General features: G+C 31.4%; 3 protein-coding genes across 3 annotated transcripts; 2 read left to right on the top strand and 1 right to left on the bottom strand.

Annotated features, from left to right (window-relative positions):
• The first annotated feature begins 4,107 nt into the window (after positions 1-4,107).
• On the top strand, positions 4,108-4,636 carry LOC117905430 (basic blue protein-like). The gene is made up of 2 exons (XM_034818353.1): positions 4,108-4,288; positions 4,437-4,636. The coding sequence occupies exons 1-2, from the start codon at positions 4,108-4,110 to the stop codon at positions 4,634-4,636; spliced, it is 381 nt and encodes a 126-aa protein (XP_034674244.1).
• A 2,416-nt stretch (positions 4,637-7,052) lies between these two features.
• Positions 7,053-10,012, bottom strand: LOC117905429. The gene is made up of 4 exons (XM_034818352.1): positions 9,938-10,012; positions 8,522-9,110; positions 8,174-8,440; positions 7,053-7,606 (listed from the first exon to the last, which is right to left on the bottom strand). The coding sequence occupies exons 1-4, from the start codon at positions 10,010-10,012 to the stop codon at positions 7,053-7,055; spliced, it is 1,485 nt and encodes a 494-aa protein (XP_034674243.1).
• Positions 10,013-22,721: 12,709 nt separating this feature from the next.
• On the top strand, positions 22,722-23,772 carry LOC117907360 (basic blue protein-like). The gene is made up of 2 exons (XM_034820868.1): positions 22,722-22,980; positions 23,247-23,772. The coding sequence occupies exons 1-2, from the start codon at positions 22,791-22,793 to the stop codon at positions 23,444-23,446; spliced, it is 390 nt and encodes a 129-aa protein (XP_034676759.1). The 5' UTR covers positions 22,722-22,790; the 3' UTR covers positions 23,447-23,772.
• Positions 23,773-26,009: the final 2,237 nt, after the last annotated feature.

The following is a 26,009-nucleotide window of genomic DNA, read 5'->3' as shown; positions in this document are numbered from 1 at the left end:
ATCCCTATTAGTTATCTACATGACATGGGGAAGATGATATCAAAATAATATTATATTTGAAAATGCATCCATCTTATTTTTTAGATGAGCCTTGACATCATGAGGAATGAGAAAGATCCCAAATAACGAATTGTGCAAAAATATCAACATAGAAATAAGTGGCCAAAATGGAAATTGCAATACAGACAAGTTAGACTTATTGATGCAATGGTGAGTATTTGAACTTGTAGTCCAGATGCCAGAAGATGTTGAATCTTTTAAATATGAATGGATCTAGAGTTTAATGCTTGAAAACATAAAATTTGTTTGATACCAATACGTCATTATACAAAAGTATATTTGAGAAAATGCGAAAAAAAAAAAAAAAATTTATAGCATAAGGTTTCCTATAGAAACCTTGTATTGACTCTTGCAATGACTTAAATCATATTTCTACTTATCAAAATTGATTGTCCTCAAAGGACTTAATATGTATTATATAATGTATATGGATAGATAAATATGTTAAAGTCCATGAAGGATTCAAAGTATATGAAAAAACTAAGTCCTCGAAGGATTTAAAATGTTGAAGCAAATAGATCCTTGAAGGATGTAAGATGCTTGAAGCACATAATTTTAGACCTCATAGCATGTATTCAATAAGATACATAGATTTTTGTATGGATTAAGCAATCCAAATGCATGTGATACAATTGCCTCAGTGAATATTTATTGAGGGAATGATATGTGTATAATCTTATTTACCCATGCATATTCATTAAGAAACCAACAATTGGATTTGCAATTATTATAGTATATGCAGACGATTTGAATCTTGTTGGAACTCTTGAAGAGCTCACAAGAATTGTTGACTATCTAAAAGTAGAATTTGAAATGAAATATTTGGAAAAACAAAATTTTGTCTTGACCTATAGATCAAACACTTTCTAAATGATTTGTTAGTCTATTAGTCAACATATATAGAGAAATTCTTGATGCACTTTCATATGGATAAATCACGTCCAGTGGAATGAAATCAAACATGTACTACGATATCTTCGTGGAACAACTGACATGTGTCTATTTTATTTGCAAGGATCAAAATATTTCAGTTACTTGGATATGTTGATGCTGACTATCTTTTAGAACTTTACAAAGCTTGATATCAAATGTATGTATTTACCTATGGTAGTATGACAATATCAAGGAGATCAACCAAACAAAAAATGGTAGCCATCTTTTCAAATCATTAAGAAATTTTTTTAATTCATGAAGTAAGTTGTGATATTTATGGCTAAGGTCAATGATCCAACAAATTCTTGAATAATGTGGAATACCCTTCATCAAGATAATGCTACCCAGTTATATGAAGATAATATTGCTCGTGTTACACAAATTAAATGAGGATTTATAAAAGGTGACAAAACTTAACATATCTCTCCCAAATTCATCTATACTCACGAGCTCTCTGAGAGAAATGTGAAATTGATGTTCAATAAATTTGGTTATATGATAATTTAATAGAACTATTCACAAAGGCATTATCTTTTTGACAACATTGAAAAAATTAATACATAATATCAAAATGCAAAGATTGAGAAATCTACTCATTAAAGTGGTAAAGAAAGCATACTCATATCTAATGAGGAGGAGAATACTGATATGGATATACTACTCTCTTTTTTCTTTTGTATAGGTTTAATTTGTTCCACTGGTTTTACTCGCAAAGTTTTTAATAAGGTAGTTCTAAATAATTAAAATATTTAAAGAATATTATACTCCTTTTCCTTCACTAAGGTTTTTCCCACTAGGTTTGTCTTAGTAAGGTTTTAATGAGACATATTCTTATGATGGTCTAAAGTGAGTGACTCTTCATCGCAATTGTTATAGTTTGAATACTCATAAGGTTATGGAGTGTTATAAAATATGATAATTTATCGGATTGTGAGAATTTGTGGATGATCATCCATATTTATGTAAATCTTTTTATAACTCCCTTAAGAAAGGTGAAAACTTCTAATGAAGTATTCATTCAGTTTCTTTCTTAACATTCTATTTTCTCATTCCCTTTCCACTTTATTCTACAACAAAATTAATAATTGTCTCACTTAATTTAGAATTTATTTACTTAGTGATTTTTTTTTTTTAAATATAGTTTCATGTATAGGAAAAACAACAAAATCATGACTCATAATTTTTCTATTTTGGTCCATTATTTTATTGGTGGTTTGATCTATTTTTTGAGTTTCATTTTTTTTTTAAATTATGAAACTCACTAATAACTTCAATGCAAAGTTGTTTAATTTGAAATTTTTTTAATAAAAAAATTTATAAAAAGATAATTATGTACAAAAAAGAAATAATAAAGTCATTATGGACCAATTTTTATCCATAATTTTTTTGTATTAATTGGTTATTATTTGAGTTTCAAATTATTTGTAAAAATGACTAGACTTCTTAATAAATCTAATGCATTAAGTCTTACTTGATTTAAAATTTATTTGTTTAGTGAAAAAAATTAGAAAAATATGGTTCTATGTAGAAGTGAAAGAATAGATTCATTTTATATCAATTTTGGTCCATAAATTTTTGATATTTATTAGATCATTATTTGAATTTCTAGTTATTTTTAAAAATTACTAGACTCATTGATGAATATAATATATTAAGTCTTACTTGCTTTAAAGTTTAATTTGCACAATGAAAAAAATTTGCAAAAATATAATTATATGTAAAGAAGAAAATAGTTAAGTCATTCAAAATGAATTTTGGTTTATGACTTTCTAATATTATTAAATTCTATGATTTTCTAATACAAATTAAATCAGTTTTTAAATTTCAAATTATTTTAAAAATTAATAAATTTATGCATCAAGTGCAACTTATTTGTTTAATGAAATTTTTTAGAGAAGTTAAAGGAAATAAAAAAAAACCGCGTATAATTGAATGAAATATCATATTTGAAGATTTTGGTAAATTGGATCATGGATAGAGAGAGAGGAAAAATAATGTCATATTCCATGTTATTTGCTTTTAATGGTTTTTTTTTTTAAATTTTAATTTCTTTATGTTTTTATTTTGTTTTTAAAAATCGACGAAAATAACTTTTACTTATTTACTTAAAATGATACGATTCTCTATTTCACCTTGTTTTAAAAACCTGAAAAAATAATGACTAAACATTGTTATAAAATTTTAAAAATAACTTTCTATTTTTAAAATTCAAAAGCTGGTTTTTTAATTACACGACCCAATAGACTCGTAGGATTCATTTTTAAACACACATTAATTTGTGAATAATAAGCATGTTACTCTAGCTATTCTTTGGCTACATGCTATATGTTGATCTGTGAATGGTCATGCTTATCTATGTTCTTTTAAATGTATGGAAACCATGTTACTCTCCTATTTAAATATACTTCTAATTTGTGATCTAGTTATTGTCTATATTATTTTAAGCATATGCAAATCACATTGCCGCTTTCTTTCTCTTTTGGAAAAAAAAACTAATAGTGAATAATACTTAAAATACTAAATCAAATTAGAATGGAAAAAAAAAAAAAAGAGTGGGAAAAAGGAGCCACATTAATTTCTCTCCTATTCCTCCATTTGAGTAATAGTCATTGCTGATATCGTTTGAAGGGTATAAGAGCTACATCTCTCTTAGACACATGTGTGCTATATAGACCAATTCGAGAGGACTAATCATTGTTACCTTAATTATATTATTTTAATTAATTATAAGGAAAAATGCTACCAATAATTACCTTCTCAAACACACAATATTTATTTATTTTAAACAAACAATTAAAGCACAACGCAACTCAAAAAAGAAAAAAATGGAAAAAATGGAACACTTAATTAGAGAATAAAATAAAAAAAGAAAAAATAAAAATAAAAATGGAAAAAGAAAGAAAATAAGGGAAAAGAAAAAAAAAAGGATAAAGACAAAATTATCAAATTACTGTATTATTCCTTAATTTGAGAATAAGAAATCTCGTCTTTATCATCTTAACATATGCCAATCGTGTTACCCTCTCTCTATAAGAAGGCAAGTGTAGCATGCATCCTTAGATGGTTTTTCATCCTTGCGACTCCATTCCTCTGCTATATTAGTAACCTTTTAAGATGTCTCAGGGAAGAGGCAGTGTTGGTAAAGCCATGCTCATCACGGTGGCACTACTTTGCTTACTAGTTCACTCTGCCCCGGTTCATGCGGCAACGTATACAGTCGGAGATGCGGATGGCTGGATCTATGACGTGGTTAACTGGCCTAATGGAAAGAACTTTAAGGCTGGTGATGTCCTAGGTATGTTTGATTAATTTCTCTACATATATATGCGTTTGCCCACTGCATTTTTAAGGCGTTAATTAACTAAATCGAAACCAAAAGAAGGTCATTTTGAGAGCTCAACTGACCAAATAAACTTGTGCATGAATGCATTCATTTGTTGCAGTGTTTAACTACTTGCCAGAGCTTCACAATGTGGTTGAGGTTGATATAAATGGCTACAATAGTTGTAAGGCTCCTGCAGGTTCAAAAGTCCATAATAGTGGAAATGATAAGATAACTCTGGTTAAAGGTACCAACTCCTTCATCTGTACCTTCGAGGGGCACTGTCTTCAAGGGATGAAGATCACCGTGACTGCAAAATAAGTAATATGATATGAGACTATAGTCTAAGGTTAATCAAGAGAGCTTGGAAATGATAATATTCCTGACAGATGTAATGCGACTACTACTCAATAAGAACAAGTTGCATGTTTGCTTCATTTTTTGCTTGCCTTTTTCATTCCTATCACCCCTTTTCTCATTCATATGTTACTAATTGGTTCCTGATCAGAGAACTAATCATTTCTTTGAGTCAACCTTAATTTTTTTTTAAATTAATAATGGGTAAATTAAATTTGAAATTTATTGAAATTAATTCTATGTTTGGTTCCCCGAAAATGAAGAGAAAGAAAATTGGGAGGAAAAATGGAAGGAAAGAAAAATTCAAGGAAAGGAATATAAACCACGAAAAAAAGAAAAAAAAAATGGAAGAAAAACAAAATCAACGATCTTAATGATTATCAATTTGTTGAATAATAAAATAAATTTTGCACTCTTATTTTCTAAAAATCAGTTATGCAAAACTATTGCAGAAATTACCACTTTTTTGTATTGATTTTTTAAGCATCCATTTTTTAATAATATCTTTGAAAAAGAAAAAAAATCCCAGCAACGGTCATAGCTTCCATTAAAAAGCTCATTCAAAATTATTACACAACGGAGGACTGAGTTCCGGACTCAGATCGATCAAGATGGTTCTCTATTACAGCATGTCAATGCATCAATTGGAAAAAGCAATTCAGAACTAGATAATTTAGCATTTGTCAAGAAACATGTAGAAGCACAATAAGCAAAGTTACATTTACTCCTTAAAATCAAAGTGATAAGAATGAGTTAATGTTACCTTAAGATCATTGAGTGAGAAGTTTATTATGGGGACTTCATATAAACTAGTATTGCACAAAAGCAACAAGATTAGTAGCAAAAGTATGCATAGAGAAAAATATAAATGGTGAGAATCTAAACTTTGCTAATGACTAATTGAAAATGCAAAACTAAACAAAGGAAAATAAATAAAATAAAATAAAATAAAATAAAAGAGAAATTAAATAAATAAAAGTTTTACCTAAATCTAATTTTTACTTACTGGATTTTCAGAAAATACTTCAACCCTTTTGAACATCCCCATCAAGAAAATGGAGATTCTCCTCTTATGTCTCAAATCTTTCCATGAAATGCTTTAAGCGCTGACCATTAACTTTGAATTCATTACTAGTCCTCGGATTTCGAATGGTCATGGTGCCATAAGGGAAGACTTCCTTTACTACATAAGGCTCATTCCACCTTGACCTAAGCTTTCCTGGAAAAATGTGAAGCTTGGAGTCATACAACAACACATTTTCACCTTGCTTGAACTCCCTTCGTAAAATAAGCTTGTCATGGTAGAATTTGTGTTTTTCCCTTGCATTACGTAAGCATTCATAACTCCATTTCAATATGCCTCAAGTTAATTCAAATCATATTTCCTTTTAGCTCCAGCTTGATTAGAATCAAAGTTTATCTTCTTTATAACCCAATATGCACGATGTTCGAGCTCTACAGGCAAATGACATGCTTTACCATAAACAGTATGATACGATGACATGCCAAGGACAGTCTTATAAGTTGTCCTATATGCCCGAAGTGCATCACTCAACTTGCTAGACCAATCTTTTCTTGTAGTATTGACTACTTTGGTGAGGATTCTCTTAATTTCCCGATTTTCTAGCTCAGCTTGCCCATTCGTTTGAGGGTGATAAGGGGTGGACACTTTATGCCTCACTCCATATTTACGCAAAAGAGTGGAAAAGGGCTTGTTACAAAAGTGTGAACCTCCATCACTAATGATTGCTCTCGGAATGCTAAACCTAGAGAAAATATTCTCCTTTAAAAATTTGAGCACCACTTTGTGATCATTGCTCTTGCATGCCACTGCTTTTACCCATTTAGAAACATAATCCATTCCCACCAAGATATATAGATTACCAAAAGAAGGAGGGAATGGTCTCATAAAGTCAAGACCCCAACAATCAAATACCTCAACAACACAAATATAATTTTGTGGCATTTGATACTTTGTGTTGATTTTCCCCAGTTGTTGACATTGTGGACAACTTTTGCAGTGAGTGTTACAATCCTTGAACATAGTTGGCCAATAGAATCCACTACGTAGAATTTTTTCTGAAGTTTTCCTCAAAGCAAAATGACTTCCACAAGCTCTTTCATGGCACATTCGCAATATGTCTTGTTGTTCATTCTCTAGAACACATCTCCGAATAATTTGATCTGGGCAAAACTTATACAAATATGGATCATCCCAAGCATAGTGTTTTGCTCGTGAAAGAAAATACTTTTTCGTCTCCATGTTCCATTCTGAGGGAAGCTCTCCGGTTGCCAAGTAGTTGATTATATTTGCGAACCAAGGCAACTTCTCTACTACACAAAGTGCATCATTAGGAAACTCATCATTAATATGTGCTTCCTAGAAATGTGGCTCTACTTTAACTCGAGAGAGATGATCAACAACTGCATTCTCTACCCCTTGCTTATCCTTGATTTGAATGTTAAATTCTTGAAGAAGAAGGATCCATATGATAAGTCTTGCTTTGGCATCATTTTTGTTGAGTAGATATTTCAAGGCCGAATGATCATTAAAAATTACTATTGAAGTTCCCAAAAGGTAGTTCTTGAATATATCGAGTGCGAACACCACTACAAGGAGCTTATTTTTAGTAGTTGTGTAGTTGTTCTGAGCATCATTGAGGGTTTTACTAGCATAATACACCACATATGGTTTTCCATCCTCCCTTTGACCTGGTATGGCTTCCACTGCATAGTCACTAGCATCACACATCAACTCAAATGGAAGAGACCAATTGGGAGGTCTCACAATTGGTGCAGTAGTGAGGAGTGACTTTAGTCTCTCAAAAGCTTCTTGGCATGCTTTAGTCCATATGAACTTTGCATCCTTAAGCAATAAAACGCAAAGAGGTTGAAAGATTTTTGAGAAGTCCTGTATGAACTTCCTATAAAAACCTGCATGTCCCAAAAATTGTCTCACCTCTTTAATAGTAGTAGGCGAATGTAGTTTTGAGATGAACTCAATTTTTGCTGGATCTACCTGAATGCCCTCTCTAGAAATGATATGATCAAGTACTACCCCTGAGGTTGCCATGAAATGACATTTCTTCCAATTTAGGACCAAATCCTTCTCAATCCACATTTTCAAAACTTTTTTCAAATTTAAGAGACAATCATGAAAAGTCTTCCCATAAACAGTCAGATCATCCATGAAAATTTTCATGATTCTCTCTACCACGTCACTGAAGATACTGAGCATACACCTTTGAAATTTGACCGACACATTACAAAAACCAAAAGATATGTGCCTATAAGCATAAGTGCCAAATGGGCATGTGAATGTGGTTTTCTCTCGATTCTTCAATGCAATGGCAATTTGAAAGTAACCTGAATAGCCATCCAAGAAGCAATAATAGTCATGACCAGCTACCGTCTCCAAAACCTGATCTAAGAAAGGTAATGGAAAATGATATTTCTTGGTGACTGCATTCAACTTCATAAAATCAATGCATACTCACCAACCTATAGTCAACCTTGTAGGAATAAGCTCTTCTTCATCATTCTTCACCACAGTTATCCCACTTTTCTTAGGTACTACTTGAGTGGGGCTCACCCAACTACTATCAGAGATAGGATAAATAACACCTGCATTTAAAAGCTTCAATACCTCATTTCTGACTACATCTTGCATAAGGGGATTTAACCTTCTTTGTGGTTGCCTTACTGGTTTTGCATTCTCTTCCAAATAAATATGATGCGTGCAAATCAAGGGATTTATCCCTTTCAAATCTGCAATGGACCAACCAATCGCTCTTTTATTCTATTTAAGCACCTTCAAAAGTTTGATTTCTTGCTCTTCAATTAATGTACCTGAAATGACCACAAGTTTTTCTTCATTTTCCTCTAAATAAACATACTTTAAACCATGTGGTTGGGGCTTTAACTCTGGTTTGCTGATCTCAACCTCCTCATTTTTGTTTTCTTCATCATTCTCAACACTGTTAAAAGATTGAATGGTACATTTTTCTTTCCACTTTGTAGCAACTTCGATACATTCTTCTTTAACGATTGTAGAGAAAAAATCATCTATATTTTCTTCAATTAACTTTTCTGTGTGTTTTTGCACCAAGGCCTCTATAAGGCATGCTTCCTTATCTTCCACATCATCATGGTTCATTGGTTGCTTGCATAAATTGAAAACATTCATTTCTATTGTCATGTTCCCAAAAGATAACTGCATTAATCCATTCCGATAGTTAATGAGAGCATTGGCCGTAGCAAGGAAGGGTCTCCCAAGAATAATTGGAACATAATTCACACATTTTTTCAACGGTTCTGTATCTAACACCACAAAGTCCACTGGGTAGTAGAACTTTTCAACTTGCACCAAAACATCTTCCACTACTCCTCTGGGTACTTTAATCGAACGATCTGCTAAAGAGAGTGTAATTGCAGTAGCCTTAAGCTCCCCCAATCCCAATTGCTTATAGATTGAATATGGAAGCAAATTTACACTAGCTCCCAAATCTAACAACGCCCTTTCCACGAATGAGTCTCCAATCTAGTATGAGATGGTAGGACAACCTGGATATTTGTACTTCACCATTGCCTTATTATCAATGATGACACTAACTTGCTTGGTGAGGAATGCTTTCTTGCTTAATTTAATCATTTTCTTCACAGTGCATAAGTCCTTGAGGAACTTTGCATAAGCAAACACTTGCTTAATCATATAAAGGAGTGGAATGTTGATCTTCACTTGCTTCAAAATTTCCAAAATCTCCAAAGTCTTATTCCCCACTTTGTGTCTCTGCATAGCTGAGGGGAAAGACAAATGATTGGAAACACTCATTTTGTCTTTGCTCACGATGACTTCCTCATATTTTTCAGACTCTTTCTCATTTCTAGCATTTTTCTCCACGATTGGTTCATCTCTAAAAGGAATATCTTCACTTACCAGTAGCTTTGGCCCTTCATATTCTTTCCCATTTCTGAGTGTGATAACTGCATTGCAATCTTCATTTTGCACTTCAGAAACTTCATTTACTCATCTCGGATTTTTCTGTGGTTAAGTTGGGAACTTTCCTTTCTCTTGAGATAAGCCTGCAGCAAGTTGGCTCAAAGTGGTTCGAATATCTACTAGTTCTTGAGATCTTTGAGCATTTATCCTATTTTGATCTTCATTACGCTTGTCTTGATTTTGTATAAACTCTCTCATCATATCTTCCAGGCTTGAGTTAGATGATGAGATTTGAGGTTGCTGTTGAAAATTTTGAGATGACATACCTTGTGGTTGAAAACCTTGTTGCCCATTAGTCTGATTACCCTGAAATCGATTTCCTTGTTGCTGAAATTGACCATTATTACCTCTTCTCTATGATAGATTTATATGATTCCTCCAACTTGGATTATAAGTGTTGGAATATGGAGAATTGCTAGAAAATTGCTTGTATGCCCCTAAGGCATTAGATTGCTCTGAAAACATGTCTTGCATTGCAGGTAGAGTGGCACAAGATTGCACACCATGTTCTATAGACTTACATATCAAGCACAATTGAGTTACTCCCTCATTGACTATTTGTACCTCTTGAACTCCCTTGACTTCCAAATCATCCAACCTTCTCATAACGGTTGCAAACTTTGCTTAGACATCTAAACCTCCTAGTAAGGTATACATTCCACTAGCTCTTGCCCTATTATTGTTCTATCTCTAGGTGGTTCCTTGACAATTAATTATTCCCAACTTCTAGATACCTCGACAACATAATCATGGAATTGAAATGTTTCATCGGGGTTTTTATTCATGAAATCTCCTCCACACATAGTCTCGAGAAGTTGTTTCATTGGTGGTGACATGCCTTCATAGAAATACAATACTAGCATCCAGTTGTCAAATCCGTGATGAGGGTATGTTGCAACCATCTCCCTGAATCTTTCCCAGCATGCAAAAAATTTCTCATCCTCCATAGCCTTGAAATTTGAGATCTCATTTTTTAATGCATTGGTTCTATGTGTTGGAAAGAATTTCTGCAAAAAAAAAAAAAAAAAAAAAAACTAATTATAGATCACCCCAATTTCTAATACTATAAGGTCTAAGACTATTTAATCAAGTTTTAGCTTTATCCTTCAATGACAAGGGGAATAGCTTCACGTGGAAAATCTCCAAAGGAGTGTTGGTTTCTCGAAAAATTGAAACAATGTCCTCAAATTCCTTGATGTGAGAGTATGGGTTTTCATTTTCCACCTCCTTAAGAATCGGTAGTTGAGATACCACTTGAGGCCGAATGGTAACATGATCATGATTTGGAGGTAGCATAAAACACGATGGTGTGCTAAACCTGGGAGGATTTAGAAACTCTCTCATAGCTCTTTGGTCCTACATAGGTGGTCGTGACCTGTTGTTATTGTTGTTGGATTCTTCAGTCTCCTCCATATTTGGTTGAGATTCCTCAATTGTTCTTTGAAGTCTACCTGAATGATCTCTTTCCCAACCGAGCATAAAATAGAAGAAAAATATATATATAAAGAAAAAAAAATTAAAAGAACTAAAACAAAACAATGCACTATATCTTAGTTATGACGGTTGCCAGTCCCTGGCAATGACGCTAGTTTCTTGACCGAACTTCTCTGTTGTACGAAAATACTTAACCTTTTTTACGTAGCAACTCTAGTAAAGAAAAACTAGAGAAAGAGTCACTATGACTTTTGTAGTATTCCGGGCATCGTCCTTAAGGACTGACTTATGAAAATTGTCAATACTAGAATAAATGAATTGCTTTCGTTTAAATCCCAAAATGAAAAACAATATGAGAATAATGTGAAACTAAGTAAAAGAAATTAAATTAATAACAAATAGATATCGATTTTAAATTTGATTGATTCAAGTTTGGGGTTTTCCACAATCCAACCTAGGGTATAGAAATTAGAGGAAACAAGGGTCTTTTAAGTAATATGATCTTAGGGTTTTGGGATCCTTGGTCGCTTGCTATCAAGTTGAGTTCTATAACTTAAAATTGCATTCGAAACCTAATTTTTCCTTTTTAAAACAGATTCCTAAAACCATAAGATGAATGAGATTGATTACTAGTTTAAGATTTGGATTTTTAACCTTTCTACTCCTTATAGCTTTGTTTTGGGGAAAGTAACGATAGGGAAGATGAAGATAACTAATGATCAAGAATTACCAAGAATCATTAGTATCGGGTAATAACCTACCGTATCATTCCCTAACCTCACTCACAAGGATAGGATAAAAAAAATTGATAAATTGTCACCCAACCAATAATTAATCTCATTGTTATAATAATTTACCCATTGTCCCTATAGGTTCCCTAGCCCTTAGGTTTTCATGCTTCAAACCCCAAGTTGGCTTTTAGCCTCTCATGGGGGTGATGTCACATTCACAATTCATAATAGGGTAAAAATCCATAATTTGAATCAAAAGAAACTAAAAACAATATATTTAATAAATAAGAAAAAGAAAACAAACCAAAGTTCTCATCTTCTTCCACCTTCAATGTCAAACTCTCTGGAAAAAGATCCAAGATCCCTAAAACCTAGAATAAAGAGAGTTTATATAATATCTTCAATTACCTAACATGTGGCACACTCTCATTGGCCAATTATTACAAAATAATTTCCTAAAAATGATTTAAAAAAATAATAAAATAGTGATTTCTAGTCGTGTAGGGTCACTTAGGGCGGATGGAGTGCCCTCGATGCAATTCCCAAGGTAGAGGAGGCGAAATATCAAAGTGGTAGTGGGTGAATTCGAAATTGGTGTCATTTCGAAGTGGATTCGAGAATTCATAAGTTGAATTTCAAAATTATAAGTTGAATTTCGAAATCATTTCGAAATGATCCTTCAGCTTAGTGCGTTGGACTCTTGACTTCTCGAGCTTCGAGACTCCAGAAAGTGTGCTAAATTTGTACTCGAATCAGAGTATATATTACCATTAGATTTTTGAGTTCTAAATTTTCATGCAACTGAATCTTGCTTCATGCCTCATTTTCCATGTTTTCTTGCCTTATTTCTTTCTCCACAATGGTCATTTTTTCATTTTCCAAACTCATAATATCCTTTCCTTGCCTTTCCTTATGGCCCATGAGTCTTGACTCACTTATTTCCTCATTTGACCCTTTCTTGATCTTTCAAAATCTAAAGTAATTCAACTTGCACCCTTTTCCTCCCTTGAACCTAAGATAAGTCTCTAAAATATAAATTAAACTCATGGCTAGGGCCTTAACATCGATTTAGGTTAAGTTGGGTGATTTGAATGTCCTTTGGTGCACAAATCATATCGAATATGTGCCTTTAGAGCACATATTTTAGCTCCAATCATGATAGAACTACCTTATTAGATTACAGATACCAATTCATGGGGAGTCTGCATGAAGTTGATAGTAAGTCATAGACCCAAGCTTTGTCTCATTTTTATTTACATAGGGTTTTAGAGCGCAATTGATTCTCTTTAGTGGAGTTTTGAATCAACTTCAAAATTGGATTATGAGAGCGCCAATACTCCTATGGGTCCTAGTGATCCTTGCTCTAAGCTCATATACCCTGATGACACGGTTTATGAGGGTTGAATTGGCTCTTGGTTGACTCTTGTGCATAAAGGCATTTTGATAATTATGCAAGGTTGTATAGAGGATTGTGAACAAGTTCTCTAGATTGAGTTAATTGATTAATTAGATGAACCTGTATGGTTAATTAATCAATTATGACTCATTTTGGGCTAGATTAAGTGACTTAAGACTTGGTGGACTCAAGTCACTTAAGCTTAGTAGGGGAACCCTAAATACCCCCTTATGGGCCAAGGTTTTTGAGAGACAATTGTCTTCCATCTCTAAAAAAAGAGAGCCTAGGATTCCTCCTTTCCAAATCCTACACTTTGGAGTGCCAAGATCATGGTTCGAGTCATCAGGAGAAAGATTTTAGTTGTACGAGACTTCCAGATTCTTTGTTCTCTATCTTCTTTGAGTGAAATTGATTTGGGAACATCCAAATCAAAGTTAAAGTTTTCTAATGGCTTTTCTCTAGTTCCAATTTTGTTAAAAATTTGTTTTTGCTTTCGTTGCATAGGATTTAGAGGCCTAGGGTAGACTTACATGCACTTATTTGAACCAGGGTAAGGGAATAGAGCAATCCAAGGTTCCCAACAATCTATTGTTACTACTTTGCCATCTATAATTGTAGTTCATCCATCTTATCAAGTCGATGTCAAGGCGACATGAAGGTGAACCCTAGCAAGAGTGCTTTGATACAAACTAATTAAGCAGAAGCATAGAATAAACCATGGTTTGTTGATTCATGTAAATACCAAAAAAAAGGGTGAAAGTAATTCGTTGATTCAAAGTATACCAAAAAACAAGCAAAAAAGGAGAGAATAATCTCTGAAATTTTAATTAAAAAACAATTACATCACAATCCTCCTAATCAACTTTAAATATACCATTTAAAATTCAAACCAAAGGAATTATCCCCATCTAAAATTGATAAAGGAAACCAATCATACCTTGTCTAAAATAAAGGAAACTATCGCTATCTAAAATTAGAAAAAGAAATCAATCCTACTTTAACTAAAATAAAGGAAACAATAAAATAGAGAAATAAACTTAATTCCTAAAATAAAGGAAATAAACTTAATTCTTGTCAATATGCATTGCATCAAATAGTCCATGTGGCCTATCTCAAAATATTTCAATTCCTACTACACAAGTTGTCATTCCAATATCTTTCATTTCAAAGTTCATTGAAACAAATTTCTTGATTTTAATTGCATGAACATACCAAGATCATTATTAGCAAGAAAGATATAATCTAAATACAAAATTAGAAATATAAAATTGCTTCTATTGACCTTTAAATAAGTACACAATCTTAACATTTTTTTCCTTGAATCAAAAGGAAGTTATTGTATCATTGAACTTAAGATACTATTTTTGAGAGGTTTATTTTTTCAGTATGTATATTGACCTTTTAAGTTTGCACTGTGTGTGATCATTATCCTTAATTGAGAAGCCTTTAGGTAGATTCCTATAAGCTTCTTATCCTAAATCCTCATTCAAAAAGGTTGTTTTCACCTCCATTTGATGTTACTTGAAGTTATAACGAGCTACTAATGCCACAATTAATGATTCCAAAAGAGTCATATATAATCAATGCCTTCTTTATGAGTGAATTTTTTTGGTAACAATTTTAACCTTTTACTAATTAATGTTGCCATTACAATCACATTAATTTGGTCTTAAGGATGTCTCCTATTCTTTTACATCTTGCAACTAACTGAATGAGATCACAGACTTTAGTTTATTCCATGGATTTCAATTCATCATTCATGTCATCAATCCATTTAGTAGAATATGAACTTTTATGGGTTGTGAAAGTGAAATTGACTCTTTATTGATTCTTATATCAAAATTTAATTGTCATTTCGATGAGCAAATCTTCTTAATCATGTTACTCCTTAGTGGTTTTTCTGTGATGGGTTTATTGATAGTATTGGTATGAAGTGAATCATCATCAATTTGTTGTTCAATATTATCATCATTTTATTCAACAAATTGTAGATACAACATTTTGAGAAGTTATAGAACTTGAACCCTGATTTCTTTGAATAAATTTATTTTGTGAATTTTTACTTTCATTAACTTCACAATTTTGAATGAAACTACCATTACCAACTTCCACAATTCTTTTGAATATGGTTAGGATAGTAAAACCCACACCATAAGGATTTTTCTAGATAACCAATAAAGTAATCACTAATTGCTTGAGAATCTAATTTCTCTTCATGTGTTCTTGCCTCTATCGAATAACTTTAAACATACAACTGCCTTTAACTCGGCTTCTTTCCAATCCACGCATTTTGAAAAAGTATCTTTAGAACAACCTAACTAGGAATCTAGTTTAACAAATTGTGGACCTGCATTTTTCACGTGCATCCTCACTTATGGTGAATTTCATTTTTTTTTCATGAAAAATTGATTCTTGTAAAAATTGGAGTCACCATTTATTTTTAAAAGAAAAATAAAATAAGAAACAAAACTCTAAAATATGACTCCTCATTTGGAAAAGTGTCTTTGAAAATCTGAGTTTGAATCTAGGGGTTAGATTACCTATCAGGAAGGTCCATTAAGATAGCATCCCTTTAAGCCATAAATAAAGAGCTCTATTAGTCAAGGTAATTATGATAATTGATTTTTAAATTAGTGAATATCAAGAATCAAGAAATACATAATAAGTCAAAGCATTATTAAAAGTCATTCAAACAATACATGCATACTTAGAAAATAATTCAAAGGAAGGAGAAAAAGAGTGTACCTTGATACTAAACAAAGTGCTTTCATAAGACAATAAATGTTAGCTCAACACTATACAACGATGAATAAAAAAAAATCATGATACATCATACATAACATGGATCAACCCAAATCACAAATCAAAGATCAGTAGTGAAGTCAATGTATAGGCAAAAATAAATACATCATAAATGCATAGGTAAAAAAAAAAGGCCAAATGAAATATATTAAAGTGATATAATGAAGTAAAGAGATACATACCTGAAATGTGCAACATGCCCTCAACATAAACTAAGATTAAAAGAACTCTTAATTGTACATAAAAAGGTGAATTATCAAGAATAAGCAAAACAATAAGCAACAGAGCAAATTGAAGTGTTTATAACATAAATTAGGACAAAATATTTAGACATGGTATTTTATTAAAATAGAAATTTGGTATCATCCTCAAAGTGTTTAAAAAGCAACTTAATTGTCAATATAAATTAATCAACCCTCAATTAATCCATATTAAATCAAAATTTTCAACACTCTACAAAACATATAGCACTGGTTAGAACAATGGATACTTACATAATAAATCTTAAAAAAAAAAACCTAGAGATGGAATTTTATCATGAAAAAAATTGGATAACATCTTTAACATGTCTATATTACAATATAAAAACCTGGATTATTTAATCACATGTCAATCAATACTAAATTTCATTATATTAGGGACATTACATAGAACCATCAGTATACAATCAAAATAGAGGAGCTTGAAAAATAAATCCTAAAATTTGTCATGAAAAAAATTGGACAACATCTTTAATATGCCTCGATTACAATTCAAAAGGCCAAGTTATTAAATTGTATCCTATCCAATACTGGATTTCATTACAATCACATTGGTTAGAAATATAACAAATTTTGATAGTATTTTGGAATAAATTTATTTGACTAACCTAGAAGCATAGTAAAATCAAGAGCAAAATTTTACAATATATTCAATATGCTTATTTTACAGGAAAAATAAAAATATGATTTAATCACACAAGAAGGATTTTTATATCAAGGCAAATAATCCCTGACCATATAATAGGGTCAATGCAATAGGTGTAACAAAAAGAATTGTTTTCTCCCTCTTGGGGAATTGGTTTATAATGAAATAGGGTCTTAAAATTAATTTCAAGAAGTGTAGATTAAGAAAAAAATATCAATAAGAATTATGGTGCTTAAGAAATAATTTAAATTTGCAAAATCATTTTAGGTGTCTAGAATAAGGTTAAAACTAGACTTGTGTAAAAATTGATTTAAATATCTCAATTTAAACAATTATTTTAAGCCTAATTTATTTGACAAGTCTAAGAAGTTAGGAACACCATATAAATATCAAAATAATTTTAGAAAAATCATAACCCATTTGATTCTAATTTTTTATTCCAAAAGTCAATGGGTTGAACAAACCGTGGTAGTAGGCTTTTATTCGGAAAAAAAATGATTGAAAGATGGACTTCATTAAGGTCCAAATTAACATATATGAATTTAATCCATGTTCCCTAATCCTTCATAATCATGAGGAAGCTGATGAGAATAAAATATTACTCCAATATTTGGAGCAATAAATTTTTATTCATGTGAGAACTCGAAAACAAAAAACTTTTCAAATCTACATAAAATGAAACAAGGTTGCATGTTTAAAAAAAAAAGATTTTTTTTGTGACCAAGAAACACAAGATGAACTTAGAACACAAAAAGATTGAATCTTTATGAAAAAATAGAGAAAGAAAACCATATGATAATCGAAGAGGCTTAAAAATAGAGAATGGAAAAAAAAAAACCAGAAATCTCTAGCATCAATAAGCAATCATCCTCAATAATCATCAAATAAATGGAAATCAATAATCCATGTCGCCTATGCATCCACACCAACCAAAGATAAGCCTAAATCCAAACAAGATGGAAAGAAAGGAAGAAGGTAAAGAGATGATCATAAACAAGGAGTGTAAATAAAAGAAAATATAACATACCTCTCCTAGTCTCTCAAGACTTCACTTTTGCCTCTCAAGATTTCACCTTTCTTCTTAAGACCTCACATTTCCTCTTCTAACTCCACCTTACAATGGTGCATGAGCCACCTTCTATACGCGGCCACCACTTTCTTCTCTTCTCAATCTCCAAAACGTCTACACCAAGGGAATCCTCCCATTAGGCTAATCTTATATTTGAATTTTGTCACCAAATTTTCTCCCTTGATTTAGGATAAGTTCTCTTCTCAATCTCCAAAACGTCTACACCAAGGGAATCCTCCAATTAGGCTCATCTTATATTTGAATTTTGTCACCAAATTTTCTCCCTTGATTTAGGATAAGTTCAGCATATGAATTATAGCCCTTACTCTTAGATTTCCACATCTTCAAGAATCACCTCGTTTTGATATTTGTATCTAAAGTTATGTTCAAAATACCGAAGTTTGTTCAACATATGATGGGAAAGATCATCTAAACCTTGTCATGAGATTTAATCCTTAATAACAATTGATTTATGAAAAGTTCTCAATAAATAGTTGTAGCCCTTTCTGTTAGTGTTTCATAGCTTTAATAATAACCTTATTTCGATATCTATAGTGAAAGTTATGCCCAAATTAAATACCAAAGCTTGTTCAACATACAATAGGAAAGCTCTCCTACTTTCCCTCTATCTCTCCAATCCGTAGACTCCTTAATGTGGCAACCGGGTTTTCTTATCTAATGCTCATGGCATGATATCTTAATCCCTCTTTCCCTGTGTATGGGTCTCCTAAAAAAATTAAAAATCCCAACTCTTATGGCCAGTGGTAGCCTATGTGTGATCTCAAAGTCCTTATCTCAAAAATCTCATATGGCAAGTGGCAGCCCATATCCTTATATGAAGATTCCTTTCTCATATAAAACTCTCTATGGCAGCCCTCTCTTATGGCAAGTGGTAGCACACATCCTTTTATTTAAGAGAATCCTCACTAAAGAGTCTTCTTGATCTCCTAAAAATCCTCCTACCTTCCTAAAACCGTGTATCTCTCCTCCAAAATTAAATTTCAATCCTTGTCTTCCTATAACAATATATGGCAGCCACAAGTCCCAAAGAATCCTCAAAAACCGTGTCTGTAAGAGTCCTCTCAATGGAAAAAGTCTCAATGCCAGCCCACCTTCCAAAGACTCCTCTTTCCTTATTCAATAATCTCCTCGGTCCAAAAAAATTCTCCATGTAGCCGTGTGAATCTCTCCATGTCTTCAATGGGAGCGTTCCAAATCTTAAAAATAATAATAAAAAAGCTCCAAAATATCAATGTTTTAATTTGTGTCTTCCTATCATAAAAGACTCCTTCCTAACTCAAACTCACCAAAATGTCAATGTCTTAATGTCTTTCTTATCTTCCCAAATAAGCGCTCCCATGCTCATGTCATGTAAGATGATGTAAAATGTTGTCCTAAAATTCACCTAAAAATTTTCCGAAAATACATCTAGATAAACTATCTTAAAATACACTTAGATGAATTAACTTAAAGTGTACTTAAATGGAATGAATTAAAGTGCAACTAAGATGAACTAGCCTAAAGTGCAACCTAACTAAGGTGCAACTAAGAAAATTCTTAAAATGCAGCTAAGCGAACTAAACTTAGTGAACTAACTTAAAATGTAACTAGGCGAGCTGAACTAAAGTGCCATTAAGTGAACTAACCTAAAGTGTGACTAAGTGGGTTGATATGAGCTGAATCTGAGATAAAGTATGATTAAGTGAGCTGAACCTGAGATAAAGTGCGATTAAGTGAACTAAACCTAAGGTATCATTAAGTGAATGAAGTTAAAATGCAATTAAGTGAGCTAAAATTGAGATAAAGTGCAACTAAGTGAACTAAACCTAGAAATGCAGCTAAATGTACTAAAATAAGGTGTAACTATGGTCACAAATGGGATCTATAATAATCCCTTGACAAAGAATCTCTAAAGGTGGCTCAAAAATAGTATCAAATGAGTGACAATGGACTACTGCGGGATGGTTATAAAATAATAAGAAGTGAAGGAAAATACACGGAGTAACATGTGTTACTAGGACAAAATGGAGGGTTTATGCAAATACATGATAGCTTTAAGAGTATGCAACCATGGTAATATAGGAAATATATAATTACTTAACGTATATAATTATCATAACCATGTCCATTAAGGTTACACCTTTCAACTACACCGTTTTATTATGGTCAACTTAACCTAGTGTATTGAGCACATATCTCATGCTTTTCTAAGAATTTAGCAATGGACATTGTCTTGATATTTTCCATATTAATGACTATCACCTTTATTAGATCTAACAATTTTTACCTTTTTATCTAACTTAATTTCTGTCAACTTCAACTTTTGGGATTTGAGAGTTTTAGGATTACAATTAATTCTTTGACTGTGGTGAATTAATTTCCTCTTTTTCTATGAATATAGACACATTGTCAAACCGCATTAAATTTTATGTTCAAATATAATTGTTTTCTTATTTGTTTAAGGGGCTAAAAGATCTACAACTTGAATTCCTATTTCAAAAATAGATAATTTTGTATCTAACTGTATAAAGGCGGGTGTAGATCTATGAATAGGAGATGTTGTGCAAGTATCTATAGGACCTAAATTATCAACAGGCTCTCCAAGCACATTGAAAATTCATCCAGGAGTCGCTCCACCGATTGGAACACTTAGAGGAGCTCCCATGTCAATCACTTCCATTCCTCTCATTAGACCATTTGTAGCACTCATAGCCACAACTCTAACTCAATTATTTCCTAATAATTGCTGTACCTCACAAGTCACATTAATTTGTTGACCGACAGAATCTCGACCCTTAACTACTAGCGCATTGTAAATATTAGGCATCTTGCCTGGGGGAAAAGCTACATCCAGGACTGGACCAATGATTTGAGCGATATGCCCCAGGTTTTTTTTGTTTATTATTTCTCACTTTTTTTCGTACATATAATAAGTGGTACCAAAGCTTTTTTAACATAACATATGGTACTAGAGCTTTCTTATAATAGTGATCTTGAATGTAATTTATTATTTTAAAATTTATTGAAAAAATCTTAAGAATTAAAAAAAATACAATTGAAAACAAATACCTTAATTAATTAATAATATATTAAACATATAATATTCTCAAATAATGGGGATACTTTAAACTTAGATGTCTAAAAAATTTGGACTTTTTTTCTTTCTTTATAATTCATTTTTTCAAATTTTAGTTGAATTCAAATTAGACTAGGGTTATTAAGTTGTAGATAAAGAAAAAATTAGGTTGGATAAGATTAGGTTGAGTTGAAGATAATTGTACAGTATTTTTTTTTAAAAATTTGTATTTTAAATTAATATATTTATATTAGAATTTAAATAGAAAATAACAAAATGAAACAATATATAAGATAATTACAATTTAATATTTTTCTATTGAAAGTAATAAAATAAATATTATTATATAGGGTACTAGAAATGATAAGTATGATGAAAATATTAAATTGATTCATTAGTTGGACTTCCATTTAAGCTAAACCAGAATGATTAAAAAACTCAAACCAAAGCCTTATCCAAATCATAAATTGATTACTCAAGCCTGACTTTTGGTCCGGATTGCACTAGTGGAACTTTAATTAGATTAAAATTATGGCAGCATAGAGTAAGAAAAATGACTAGTTCTCTTCTTGATTTACTCTAATGGCTTTTTCAAACCCCAACAATATGTATATAAAAATTAGAAAAAAGCTGTCAATGTGATCCTTCGAGGACATGATTAATTTAACTAAATAGTTTGGATTTGGATGTAGCAACATCCCTAAACTTAATTAACGAAGGACTTGAGCCACAGCCATCCAATCAGATCTCAATGGAGTGGGCTGATTCGAATCCACCTTGATTGTGTTTTGAAAATTTGGATACAATGGAGAAAAGAAATACTCTCAAACACTCACTTTGATACAATAAAACTCTCAAAGTTACAAAATAAGAACAAGAGAAGAATAACACAAGAAAGACTCAAACAAGTTCTTGGAACTTTGTCCAAAGACTCTATTTCCTCCCACTTTTAGAAATCTTTAGGGAACTAATGGAAATAGTCTTGAGATTGATCAAGCCTTTTCACACTTTTCTGCATAAGATTTCAAAAAGAAGAAAAGTCATATAAAACACTCTTAGAGTTGAAAAAAAAAGGTTACAAGGATGAGAAAAAACCCATTGTCTTCCTCAATCTCTCCATCTTTGTAACATTCAAAAAATTAAATCATATGTTTAATTCACACATTAAACATGATTTAATCTCAAATGTGTAACTCTCTTACACTTAACCTCTTAAGTTTTATAAAGTTACAAAGATGAGAAGACTCATTGTCTTCCTTAACCTTTCAAGTTTTGTAACATTTCAAAACTTAATCATGTGTTTAATTCACACATTAAAAGTGTAACCCTTCTTACACTTTATTTTCAAAAGTTATTTTTTAAAAGTGCAACTCTTCTTACACTTTATTTTTAACCAACAATATATATATATAACAGATTGATCATGCGTGTAATCACACTCTCTAGATGCCACTAGCTTTAAATCAACACCACAAAGTCCAACTCAGCGGCTATTATGGAGTTGGTTGGAACATATGCTTTTAAAAAATAAAAACTCCTTGTATCGTTTCGTTTTAATTTAAACATATGGGAGCCACATTTCTTGTCCTAGCTCCAATTCAGCCTTTAAAAGGCCCACCCACCCTCCTCCGCTTTGCAATATCAAGGGATAACTTCTGACTCTCACAACTTCAGCTTCCCTTTGCTAGCTATTTCCACTCTTGAGATGTCTAGTGAGGGAAGAGGCAGTGCAGGCAGAGCCATGCTGCTCATCATGGTTGCAGTAATTTGCTTATTGATTCAGTACTCCGCCCCAGTTCATGGAGCAACCTATACCGTTGGAGGCTCTGCTGGCTGGACCTTCAACTCCGCTAACTGGCCTAAAGGAAAGCGATTTAGGGCCGGTGATGTGCTAGGTAAGTTACATTATCATTCATCTACTTCACAATATTTCTTGAAAAAAATACTTCATAGATAAATTTTTCAAGAACACTTCTAGAAGAAAACACTTTCATTGATAAAAAAAAAATGTCAAACTTGTTTCCGAGTTACAAAACTGTTTTCAGATGGGGTTATATTATGTATACACTTCATTATGAGCATATTACATTAGGCAAGGATGAAGAAACCACCTGCGTTCCGTATTAATAACTGATTGGGTATGTATGGATATATGTTGCAGCATTTAACTATGATTCAAAGGTCCACAATGTGGTTTCCGTGAATGAAGGTGGATACAGCAGCTGCACCACTCCGGCAGGTGCCAAAGTGTATCAAAGCGGTAAGGAACAGATAAAGCTGGTGAAGGGACAGAGCTTCTTCATATGCAACTATGCTGGCCACTGTGAGTCTGGGATGAAGATTGCTGTGAATGCAGTCTAATTAATGAGAGTATATTGTATCAAGGCTTATCCCTCTAATTATTATAGTCCTAGTTAAAAAGACTAGTGTTGGCCACCATATCGGTTTTGGGTTTGATTTAATGGGCACTAGTAAATATAAAAAATTATCTTGTCCTACTTTGTATCTTAAGTGCTGTTTAGGTCATGTGAAAGCACATAATATATGTAATGTCAGAGTTGAAGCCTAGATCCCGGTCCTGGCAAATGTAATAAGGCCCACCAAGGTCACGGGCTTCGTCGCCATTTGATAGTTTGGGATTGTTTTGTTTGACAAAGTCAATGTCACGGGTCTGGTTTTTGGGAGAATTGTGTTTTACACTCACTTTGAGCCTGATAATTAATAAAAAGTTCTTCAAATACTCATAATTGATTATAATAATATGAGATATGAATAAATAAAAATATCCCTTTAACTTATACCTATCATTTTTGTTTTTATATCACCACTCTTTATGTGTCACTTCTATAAAATTCTCTCTTATTTAATCAATTTTTTTTTTAATTTTTCATTATTTTTTAAAACTCTTTTAAAAATAATTGAAAAATCAGCATTATTTTATATTTTTAAAGTATAAATAAACAAAAATTATATTAATGATTCAAAAACTATTTTAGAAAACACTTTTAAAAAAAATTTAATTTAAATGAATAAAAATTATCTTTTACATTTTAGAAGTAAATAATTTAATGATTAAAACACTATTTGAATATATTTACTTTTTTTTTTCTTTTATACTAAAAAGTATTTTAAAGTTTATTTTTTTTACTATTATAAAATAAAAAGATTTTTTTTTTTTAATCTTTTTCCTTCCTTATTTTAATTTTTTGAACATAGACTTTTGGTAATAAGTTATATAAAATGTTGCAAATTTGTTTATTAAGGAAATTTATTGAAATAAGAAAAAAAAAAAGAGAGAGAAAGAGGATGGATTGAGAGTTTTTATTTTAAATATCCAATTAAAATGCTTTCATATTTAAAAATGGATTATATCAATACATAGTACAGTATAAATTGAATTTTTCTCATATAAAAAGGTTGAATAGTATATTTACTCTTTTTAAATGAAAATAAGTAGTTAAAAATTATATAGATTATGTTTGAGCTTGTTTTTAAAATATTTTTCTAGTTTTTATTTTTTTATTTTTAAAAATGAACAATGAATACCTTGTTTAATGCTATTTTTTATATGAAAATAAAAAAAGAATTAAATTTCATTTATTGATTATTCTTTTTTATTTTTTCTATTAGTTATTTTAATAATAAAATAAAAATATATAATATGTTTACAATTAAATAAAGGAATCGATTAATTGTACATTTTTTTCACAACAATATAATATTTTCACAAAAAAAATCAGATTTAAGTTTCCCTCTCTTTTTCTTAATCAAACTACTAAAATCATGTTTAATTTATGTCATTGTATAAGGGTATTCACTAACTCTACAAAAAAATGCACTAAGTGTACAGGGTGTAAAAGATTACCATTTATAAAATATTTCAATTGATTCTGAACCACTCCTTTATTTTCCTTGTCACCAATGGATTGCATACCCATGTTATGCACTTTATTTAATTCTCACATGCAAATTATGATACTCTCCCCAATAATGATGTTTGGGGAAAAAAATTTAATCCTAATTTATCTACTTTTTTCTCAACTAAACCATTAGAAATATGGTTAATAATGTATGTGAACACATTACTTAGGAGAGATATATTGCATTATGTACAATGGTATTATACTAACTGTACAAGGGAAATGTACTAAGTGTACAAATGTGTACAAGGCTACCATTCGTGAAATATATTAATCGATTTTGAATCACTTCTTCATTTTCATTGTCAGCCACGGATTGTATACCCATGTCATGCACTTTATTTAAGTCCCACATGAAAATTCTGATACTTTTCCTAGTAATAATGTTTGGGGAAAAAAATTAACTCTAATTCATCCACTATTTTCTCAGTGTTAAACAATTAGAAATATGGTTAACATACCTACGTGGACACATAATGTAAGAGGGATCTATTACGTCATTGTATAGTAATGTTACACTAACTATATAAGGGAAATGTACTAAATATACAAGGGAAATATACTAACTGTACAATGGTGCACAAGGATACCATTTATGAAATATTTTAATCGATTTTGAATCACTTCTTTATTTTCTTTGTCATCCACGGATTGTATATGAAATTTGTATTGCTGTACAAGGGTGTTACACTCATTATATAAGACAAATGTACTAACTGTACAAGGGGTGTATAAGGCTACCCTTTATGCAAGATTTCAATTAATTCTGAACCATTTTTTTTTCTTGTCACCTAAGGATTGGACACTTTTCCCCCCACACATTCCTTCACCTAAAAATTGTTTTGATTTGAATTTTTAAATTTCATCATTCAAAATTTTTAATTGCATATTTCATTTGAATAGTTTTAACAATATTTTTTTTAGTACATTTACATCTCATGTAAAGGAAAATTAACCACAATATTAAGGTACTACCTTTTTTTGTGAAATCAAATTAAAATAAA

Source organism: Vitis riparia, chromosome 18 (assembly GCF_004353265.1).
Source record: "Vitis riparia cultivar Riparia Gloire de Montpellier isolate 1030 chromosome 18, EGFV_Vit.rip_1.0, whole genome shotgun sequence".
NCBI classification, from domain to species: domain Eukaryota; kingdom Viridiplantae; phylum Streptophyta; class Magnoliopsida; order Vitales; family Vitaceae; genus Vitis; species Vitis riparia.
This window is presented reverse-complemented; position numbering and strand designations above follow the sequence as displayed.

What these genes read in the sequence shown, in the direction of transcription:
- LOC117905430 (XM_034818353.1), top strand. Translation starts at nt 4,108, where the DNA reads ATGTCTCAGGGAAGAGGCAGTGTTGGTAAAGCCATGCTCATCACGGTG. An exon ending in TAAGGCTGGTGATGTCCTAG is followed by an intron (nt 4,289 to 4,436) that starts GTATGTTTGATT and finishes CATTTGTTGCAG; the next exon opens with TGTTTAACTACTTGCCAGAG.
- LOC117905429 (XM_034818352.1), bottom strand. Translation starts at nt 10,012, where the DNA reads ATGGTCAATTTCAGCAACAAGGAAATCGATTTCAGGGTAATCAGACTA. An exon ending in ACAAGGTTTTCAACCACAAG is followed by an intron (nt 9,111 to 9,937) that starts GTATGTCATCTC and finishes GGGGAGCTTAAG; the next exon opens with GCTACTGCAATTACACTCTC. An exon ending in TCCTACAAGGTTGACTATAG is followed by an intron (nt 7,607 to 8,173) that starts GTTGGTGAGTAT and finishes TGGGACATGCAG; the next exon opens with GTTTTTATAGGAAGTTCATA.
- LOC117907360 (XM_034820868.1), top strand. Translation starts at nt 22,791, where the DNA reads ATGTCTAGTGAGGGAAGAGGCAGTGCAGGCAGAGCCATGCTGCTCATC. An exon ending in TAGGGCCGGTGATGTGCTAG is followed by an intron (nt 22,981 to 23,246) that starts GTAAGTTACATT and finishes TATATGTTGCAG; the next exon opens with CATTTAACTATGATTCAAAG.